Genomic DNA, 9,172 nt, shown 5'->3' on the forward strand with positions numbered 1-9,172 from the left:
TCTCTTCCCCATTTTGTGATGCCCAGCGCAGCAGTCTGGGAGCTGACCTTGTTAGTGAAGACAGAGGCAAAAAAAGCATTGAGTACATTAGCTTTTTCCACATCCTCTGTCACTAGGTTGCCTCCCTCATTCAGTAAGGGGCCCACACTTTCCTTGGCTTTCTTCTTGTTGCCAACATACCTGAAGAAACCCTTCTTGTTACTCTTGACATCTCTTGCTAGCTGCAGCTCCAGGTGCAATTTGGCCCTCCTGATATCATTCCTACATGCCCGAGCAATATTTTTATACTCTTCCCTGGTCATATGTCCAACCTTACACTTCTTGTAAGCTTCTTTTTTATGTTTAAGATCCGCTAGGATTTCACCATTAAGCCAAGCTGGTCGCCTACCATATTTACTATTCTTTCGACTCATTGGGATGGTTTGTCCCTGTAACCTCAACAGGGATTCCTTGAAATCCTTGCCTGGGCTGGCGCAGGATCCAACGCCCTATTCTTTGTAAAGCCCTCGTAGGGGCGAAGGAGCAACCTTCCCGTCCCTGCAGGGAGAGGGGGCTGCTTTCCCCTGCTGATGGTAGGATCTGCTGTTTGCAGGAAGCAAAGCCAGTCACGTTTGTTCTGTGGCTTTGGGCTGAATCCACATTCCCAGGAAGTGCTGGTGGGGGGGGCTTTTCCCGCAGAAACCCCGCTGGGACAATGCCTTGGGCAAGTGCTCGGGGGCGCTGCGCTGCTGTCTACATGGTGCTAGCCACGTAGGGCCATTAAAGGTGCCATGGCGTTTTCCAGTTCAGGGGGTTAGTGGCCTGGCCAGGCCACACTTTACAGTCCTGATGTGAACCTCTCCTGCTGGTTCCTCTGCAGTCTGTTGCTCCCTGTCCCACTGCTGAGCACTGTGCTTAGCTGCCAGGTTTGCACCGCAGGGGTGCGGGGTCTGGAGAGGGTCTGTAAAGGTGGGGGCTGCGATGCAGGCTGGCTGGGGAGAAGAGAGCTCATGGAGCCGGGTCAGTTGTTGGGCGGGGGCCATGGACTCAGCGGGGTCAGAGCTGGTGGAGGGAATCCCGGGGCCGGTGACTAGTGGCTGTGAGGGCAGAGGCCAAGTGTGCAGCGTTCCCATCCCACCACCTCGGGCAGGGCCTGAGACCGCGGGTTTCTGCTCCCCCAACTCCTGATACGACGCTTTCTGTTCTCTTCCAGTCGTCCCATTTGCTGCAGGAGATCAGGCCACTCCAGGTGAGTGCTTCCATCAGGTGGAGTCTAGGCGGAGCTGGGGGGGACGTACCGTCTCTGTGTGTGACTGTAGGACTGACTCCATCCCCTCTTGCACCCCACTGCATGTCTGTATGGGGCTGCCCCCTGGGCCTAGGCTGGGGTGGAGGTTGGCAAGTCCTAGGGCCGGTGCTCTGTTGCTGTCCTGGCCGGGTGGTTGACTGAGGGCTGCTGACTCCTAGGTGAGCCCCTCCTGCCTCCCCCTCCCCCAGGAGGCTCACCCCTCATGGGCCCCAGTCCTCTGCGGGCGGCTGCCATGGGTCCTAGGGCCCTGTGGATGAGAGCAGGGCTCTGTGCCTATTGCCTGGCACGAAGGCCACTCTTGGTGCTCACTGGGGTTTCTCTTGGAGGGCCCTGGCCTGGGAGGTGCTCAGCACCCTGCGCTCACTTGGATGTTGATGGAAGTTGGGGTGCCCAGCACCTGCAGGGCTGGGGCCTGTCACAGCAGTGGGATGTTGGGTGGGGGGTGTAGCACCAGCCCTTGCCCCCTGGGCAAGTTCAGGACGCAGTAGCGGGCTCAGCGAAGCAAGTACCCCCCGCCCCCACCAAGGTGCTGAAAGGTCCCAGCTGAGCGCTGACGGGTGGATGTTCTGGGGGAGCCGCGCTGCACTCCCGGGGCAGTGACCCCATCGCTGCGTGTGCTCCCCGGCAGGCGAAGGACACTGCGCAGATCTCCCAGGAGCTCTCCGACCTGGTGGTGTACTGCCAGGCCGTCCCCTTCCAGAGCCTGGAGCGCGCACTCAGGAGCAAGCAGGCCTGCCAGATGTCCTCCTTCAGCGAGAGGAAGGCCAGGAAGCTCATCAAGGAGTCAGGTAAGGTTGGGGGAGGGGCAGACAGACTGGGTTCTTCAGGTCTTAGTGCGACTCCAACCAGCCGGTGGGTGCTGGGCCTCAGTGGGGATGGCAGGATTGGGCCCCAGGGCAGCTGGGCTGGGCTGCAGAGCACTGGGTCACACTGGGGTCAGGCTGGGCTCCATGGGGCAGGGCTGGCCTGGATCAGACTGGGATCCAGTGCATTAGATGGGGTGGGATTGCATTGAGCCGAAATAAGAGATCAGGGACTAGATTGGAGGAAGCTGGGTTAGACTGGCTCTGGTTGCGGTGAGCTGGGGTCAGGCAGGCCAGGGACCCACGGGACCCAGCAGACTTCCTGCTGTCTGAGCATGGAGCCGACCTGCTGCGGTGGGGCTTGGTTCCCTGCTGGGCGTGACTTGGGGGGCTCTCCTCTTCCTTGGATGCTTTTCATCCCTCTGCTCTGAGCTGCGCTGGGGAAGGGGGAGGTGACCCTGCAGAGACCTGTCTGGGGCACTGGCCTGGCCCAGCACTGCAGCTAGCAGTTGAGATGTTCTGAAAGGGCTAGTGAGTTTGGGACGCTGCCGGAGGGCTTGGGCTCAGCAGTTCCTGAAAGCTGGCCCCTCTGATTGTTAAGTAGCATCTGTGTTGTGGTAGCACTCACAGAATCATAGACTATCAGGGTTGGAAGGGACCTCAGGAGGTCATCTAGTCCAACCGCCTGCTCAAAGCAGGACCAACCCCCAACTAAATCATCCCAGCCAGGGCTTTGTCAAGCTGGGCCTTAAAAACCTCTAAGCAAGGAGATTCCACCATCTCCCTAGGTAACCCATTCCAGTGAAAACGTTTTTCCTAATATCCAACCTAAACCTCCCCCACTGCAACTTGAGACCATTACTCCTTGTTCTGTCATCTGCTACCACTGAGAACAGCCAAGCTCCATCCTCTTTGGAACCCCCTTCAGGTAGTTGAAAGCAGCTATCAAATCCCCCCTCATTCTTCTCTTCTGCAGACTAAACAATCCCAGTTCCCTCAGCCTCTCCTCATAAATCATGTGTTCCAGCCCCCTAATCATTTTTGTTGCCCTCCGCTGGACACTTTCCAATTTGTCCACATCCTTCTTGTAGTGTGGGGCCCAAAACTGGACACAGTACTCCAGATGAGGCCTCACCAATGTCGAATAAAGGGGAATGATCACGTCCCTCGATCTGCTGGCAATGCCCCTACTTATACAGCCCAAAATGCCTTTAGCCTTCTTGGCAACAAGGGCACACTGTTGACTCATATCCAGCTTCTCGTCCACTGTAACGCCCAGGTCCTTTTCTTCAGAACTGCTGCCGAGCCATTCGGTCCCTAGTCTGTAGCGGTGCATTGGATTCTTCCGTCCTAAGTGCAGGACTCTGCACTTGTCCTTGTTGAACCTCATCAGATTTCTTTTGCCCAATCCTCTAATTTGTCTAGGGCCCCCTGGACCCTATCCCTACCCTCCAGCGTATCTATCTCTCCTCCCAGTTTAGTGTCATCTGCAAATTTGCTGAGGGTGCAATCCACACTATCCTCCAGATCATTTATGAAGATATTGAAAAAACCAGCCCCCAGGACCGACCTTTGGGGCATGCCGCTTGATACCGGCTGCCAAGTAGACATGGAGCCATTGATCACTACCCGTTGAGCCCGACAATCTAGCCAGGTTTCTATCCACCTTATAGTCCATTCATCCAGCCCATACTTCTTTAACTTGCTGGCAAGAATACTATGGGAGACCGTATCAAAAGCTTTGCTAAAGTCAAGGAATAACACGTCCACTGCTTTCCCCTCATCCACAGAGCCAGTTATCTCGTCATGGAAAGCAATCAGGTTATTCAGGCATGACTTGCCCTTGGTGAATCCATGCTGACTGTTCCTGATCACTTTCCTCTCCTCAAAGTGCTTCAGAATTGATTCCTTGAGGACCTGGTCCATGATTTTCCCAAGGACTGAGGTGAGGCTGACTGGCCTGTAGTTCCCAGGATCCTCCTTCTTCCCTTTTTTAAAGATGGGCACTACATTAGCCTTTTTCCAGTCATCCGGGACCTCCCCCGATCGCCATGAGTTTTCAAAGATAATGGCCAATGGCTCTGCAATCACATCTGCCAACTCCTTTAGCACCCTCAGATGCAGCGCATCTGGCCCCATGGACTCGTGCTCGTCCAGCTTTTCTAAATAGTCCTGAACCACTTCTTTCTCCACAGAGGGCTGGTCACCTCCTCCCCATGCTGTGCTGCCCAGTGCAGCAGTCTGGGAGCTGACCTTGTTCATGAAGACAGAGGCAAAAAAAGCATTGAGTACATTCGCTTTTTCCACATCCCCTCTCACAAGGTTGCCTCCTTCATTCAGTAAGGGGCCCACACTTTCCTTGACTTTCTTCTTGTTGCTAACATACCTGAAGAAACCCTTCTTGTTACTCTTAACATCCCTTGCTAGCTGCAACTCCAATTGTGATTTGGCCTTCCTGATTTCACTCCTGCATGCCTGAGCATTATCTCCTCCCTGGTCATTTGCCCAATCTTCCACTTGTAAGCTTCCTTTTTGTGTTTAAGATCAGCAAGGATTTCACTGTTAAGCCAAGCTGGTTGTCTGCCATATTTACTATTCTTTCTACACATTGGGATGGTTTGTCCCTGTAACCTCAATAAGGATTCTTTAAAATACAGCCAGCTCTCCTGGACTCCTTTCCCCCTCATGTTATTCTCCCAGGGGATCCTGCCCATCAGTTCCCTGAGGGAGTCAAAGTCTGCTTTTCTGAAGTCCAGGGTCCGTATTCTGCTGCTCTGCTTTCTTCCCTGTGTCAGGATCCTGAACTCGACCATCTCATGGTCACTGCCTGCCAGGTTCATCCACTTTTGCTTCCCCTACTAATTCTTCCCGGTTTGTGAGCAGCAGGTCAAGAAGAGCTCTGCCCCTAGCTGGTTCCTCCAGCACTTGCACCAGGAAATTGTCCCCTACACTCTCCAAAAACTTCCTGGATTGTGTGTGCTCCGCTGTATTGCTCTCCCAGCAGATATCAGGGTGATTGAAGTCCCTCAAGAGAACCAGGGCCTGCGATCTAGTAACTTCCGTTAGTTGTCGAAAGAAATCCTCATCCACCTCATCCCCCTGGTCCGGTGGTCTCTAGCAGACTCCCACCACGACGTCACCCTTGTTGCTCACACTTCTAAACTTAATCCAGAGACTCTCAGGGTTTTCTGCAGTTTCATAGCGGAGCTCTGAGCAGTCATACTGCTCCCTTACATACAGTGCAACTCCCCCAGGCCCAGACATAGGGCCCAGATGGTCCCTGCCCCAAGGAGTTCCTGCTCTGAGCTGCACAATCTCAGGTACTATTAGGTGTCTCCTGTTGGGCTCCCAAGATCACTGGTCACTTGCCCTGGCCAGCAGCCCCAGCTGGGCGATACGGCCTCGCTATGCCTGGCTCTGGTGGCCCAGGGAGGAGCTGACCCGCACTCCCAGCCCCGCTAACAGGCAGCTGCTTTCCCCTCCTGCAGGGAATGGCCTGGTCCGGTACAACACCCGACAGCTGAGCCGCATCTACCCCTTGGGGCTGAAGATGAACTCTTCAAACTACAACCCCCAGGAGATGTGGAACGCCGGCTGCCAGCTCGGTGAGAAGGGGGCCCACTCCCCTCTGTGCCTCAGTTTCCCCATCTATGATATTGATAATAATGATATTGGACTCCTTTGTGCTGTGCAGAGAGGGGAGGGGCCCAGAAAGGCCATAGTGATGGTTACTGGAGTGGGGGCTGCATGGGGCACCAGGCTGATGCCCTCGACGGTGAGGGGGGAATATTCAGATCCAGGCTCCAGGGAGTCTGATCACTATTCCCAGGAATGGCACCACCTGCTGGTTCTCATGGATCCTTCCTGGGCAGTGTCCCTGAGGGCCCAGCCAGGGCATGGCCCTGTGACTGGCCTCCCGAGGTGCCGAATCTGTCTGCAGCCCAGGACAAGGGTACTGCTCCATGTCACCCTCCCATTGCCTGTGTGCTGTGGCTGCAGACCCAGCCCTGCAGCCCAGGGGGACTCACGGGAGAGCTGCTGGGCATGGGGCATGGAGCCTGGGCCTGGGGCACCGACATGGGGCCCTGCCGTGAGCCGCAGCAGCCGCCCCTCACGAAAGCCAGGCGGTGACAGGCTGTTTGTCCCATGCGGGGAGACTGACAGATTCCCCCTCCCCCTCCCCTGGCACCTCCAGACCCCACCCATGTACACCAGCTCCCCCAGACTCTGCCCTGGTATCTCCAGATGCCACCCTTATACGCGGCTCCCCTGGACCCTGCCCTGCCCTGGCACCGCCAGCCCCCACCCGTGTACGCGGCTCCCCTGGACCCTGCCTGTATAAACCCGCCTGCTCTCTGTGTTTCATTTTGAAGTGGCTCTCAACTTCCAGACCCCCGGCTGCGAGATGGATCTGAACCACGGGCGGTTCCTGGTGAACGGGCGCTGTGGCTACGTGCTCAAGCCCAGCTTCCTGCGGAGCCGCCAGACCTCCTTTGACCCCGAGAGCGGGCGAGGGCCCGGCCACAGAGCCACCCTGCTGCTGGTCAAGGTGCAGCGGGGTGGGGCATGTGTGGGTGTGAGGAGCGGGGGTGCCTGGTCAGTGGGGCTGTGCCAGATGGCTGTGCAGCAGGGGTGTGTAGGTGCCCATGCCACATGGCTAGTGTGTGCCAGGGGAGGGGCTCAGAGCTGCGAATGCCGGGGGCCCGGGCCCTGCCCAGCCTGTTGCCCTCCCCCAGGCCTAGGCCAGCTTTGCTGCTGCCCCTGTTCCAGCTTCCCCAGGGAGGGTGATGGTGCATCAAGTGAGGGGACCACGCCCCACATCGTGGCCAGTCCCCTCCCCCGCTCTAACCCCACCTCCCTGCAGGTGATCACAGCCCAGCAGCTCCCCAAGCTGAACAACAAGAAGAGCTCCATCGTGGACCCCTTCGTGCGCGTGGAGATCCACGGCGTCCGAGCCGACTGCAGCAGTAAACAGACCGAGTACAAGCTCAACAATGGTGAGTGGGCCACAGACCCCACCCCATGGCACTGTGTGATTTTGGGGCTGGGGCCTGGCCAAGCTAAGCAGAGGAGACCTGGTCTGCCACTGGCTGGGAGACCTGCGGGGACAAGCTGGAATGCTGCAGGCAGCAGAGCAGGGTTCAGCAGGGGGCGCTCTTGTCAGCACCCCGAGGAGCTCTGTGGAATGCCCTGGGCAGGAGGGGAGTCGGGCCCCTTGGCCTCTCCTGGGTCAGCCGGGCTGACAGAACCACTCCCTGAAGCAGAATCCAGGAGTGCCGGAGTCTGTTAATGACCCTGGGTTCATGCTGGAGTCCACAGTGCCCCCTGCAGGTTGAGAGAGAGAATCTGCCCCACAGTAACAGGCAGGTTAATGAGCTGGAGATCATGCCCCTGAGAAATGAAAATCATTCCTGGTTAGCCGGTGGGACTCCCTACCACAAGACAGGCAGGATTCCAGAGAGGCCTGGACATTTATCTGAGAAGAGCAGCTAGCGAGGAGGAGAGAAGGGCTGGAAATCCTCCTGCTTCAGGGTGTAAATCACCCACGGGGCTGAGGGCACCCCCCCTTTACAGGGTTATTCTGTAATTATCAATGGGGGGGGGGAGGGAATCCTTGCTGCTGGTGGGCAGGGAGTCTGCAGAGACCGAACCTGAGGCCCTGCAGAGCGCGACGTGGATCCCGCTGCTGCTGGAACCCAGGAGCAGCCTGTTAGCTCAGGGGCACGTGACCTCGCCGCGCGAAGGGGCCAGAGCAGTTGTTTGCCACCTCCTGCCTGCCCCTCTTGGGTTGGGGGGGGGGCAGGGGTAGCTGGCCCCAGTCTGGGACCCTGTCCATTCTCCACCCCTGCAGGGTTCAATCCACGCTGGGAGGAGACCCTGAGCTTCCAGCTGTGGGTGCCGGAGCTGGCCCTGGTGCGCTTCGTGGTGGAAGATTATGACACCACCTCCTGCAATGACTTCGTGGGGCAGTTCACCCTGCCCTTCACCAGCCTGAGGGAAGGTGGGTGCCTGGCAGGGGCTGGCCAGGCCCACGGGGCAGGCAGCCAGCGGTGCCTATTCTGCCGACCAAGGGGCAGCACTGGCCAGAGGCCCCCTGTATGGGGGGTGTGGGAGCTGCAGCGAGGGGCCATGAAAGTAGGTTTGGGGGATGCTTAGGGAAATGGAGGGTACCCCGCAGCTCAGCAGGGCTCACCCTGTGGTGTCAGTCCCGCTGGCCCAGAGCTGAGCGACTCCTGCTGCAGGCCTGCCGCCATCAGGCTCTGTGTCCTACAGCTCCATGGACCACACAATCCCCTCTCCAGAAGCTGCGAGGGAGACCAGAGCAGAGGGTGTCTGGCTGGCTTCCTTTGGGGCTAGCCACCCTCCTTCAGGCCAGAGTGGGGGACCCAACCTGCCTTTCCCCCATTCTTCTTTGCATCGCTGGGAGGGAAGCCTGCCCACACCCCTGCCCTGCAGTGCCAGCCAGGGCAACAGTATTCCTTCCTACTCTCACTGGGCAGCGCGGCTGTGCCCTGCTCCACCCCAGAGGTGGCTGCATTTCAATAGCAGATAACCAGCTTCCTTAGCGGACTGCAACAATGCTACACAAAGCTATGCTCCGAACGCTGGCTAGGGGGCCAAAGGGCCAGGGCCTGGTTGCTTCACTGCCTCACCTGCTCCCTCCCTCTGTTCCCAGGGTATCGTCACATCCACCTGCGCTCCAGGGACGGGGCGTCCCTGGCACCGGCCACTCTCTTTGTGCACATTAAATCCAAGAAGATGTGAGCGCACACGGCCGAGGATCAGTGGCAGCGAGATCAGCACCCAGGCGGCTGTGGCAGGACCCAGGAGGAGCCGGTTCAACGTGACCCTCCTCGGCTGGGTGCGTGGAGGCCCAGCCCAGCCAGACCTACACCCGGGGGCTGGGCTGCAGGGGGAGGTGAGGCCTCTGCTCTGTCTGCCCAGGGCGTAGCTGCTGCAGAGACTGGTTTGGTTCCCACCCCCCTAAAGTAACCTGGGGAGGGCTAAATTCCTCCAGGACTCCAGCCTCTGCACCTGCCTCCTCCCCAGGGCCGCGGGCTGCGCCCATCCCCAGCGTGCT

The 9,172-nt window shown here is 58.2% G+C and overlaps 1 protein-coding gene across 1 annotated transcript in view; it reads left to right on the forward strand.

The window, feature by feature from the left end:
- Nucleotides 1-8,840, forward strand: part of PLCD3 (phospholipase C delta 3) — a 57,136-nt gene extending 48,296 nt beyond the window's left edge. Inside the window, exons 10-16 of the mRNA XM_077806408.1 lie at nucleotides 1,193-1,228; nucleotides 1,917-2,076; nucleotides 5,580-5,696; nucleotides 6,465-6,640; nucleotides 6,956-7,088; nucleotides 7,943-8,141; nucleotides 8,768-8,840. Of these exons, the coding sequence (XP_077662534.1) occupies nucleotides 1,193-1,228; nucleotides 1,917-2,076; nucleotides 5,580-5,696; nucleotides 6,465-6,640; nucleotides 6,956-7,088; nucleotides 7,943-8,141; nucleotides 8,768-8,840 (894 nt within the window). The remainder of the gene's footprint in view (nucleotides 1-1,192; nucleotides 1,229-1,916; nucleotides 2,077-5,579; nucleotides 5,697-6,464; nucleotides 6,641-6,955; nucleotides 7,089-7,942; nucleotides 8,142-8,767) is intronic.
- Nucleotides 8,841-9,172: the final 332 nt, after the last annotated feature.

This window comes from Eretmochelys imbricata, chromosome 27 (assembly GCF_965152235.1).
Source record: "Eretmochelys imbricata isolate rEreImb1 chromosome 27, rEreImb1.hap1, whole genome shotgun sequence".
Classification (NCBI taxonomy): domain Eukaryota; kingdom Metazoa; phylum Chordata; order Testudines; family Cheloniidae; genus Eretmochelys; species Eretmochelys imbricata.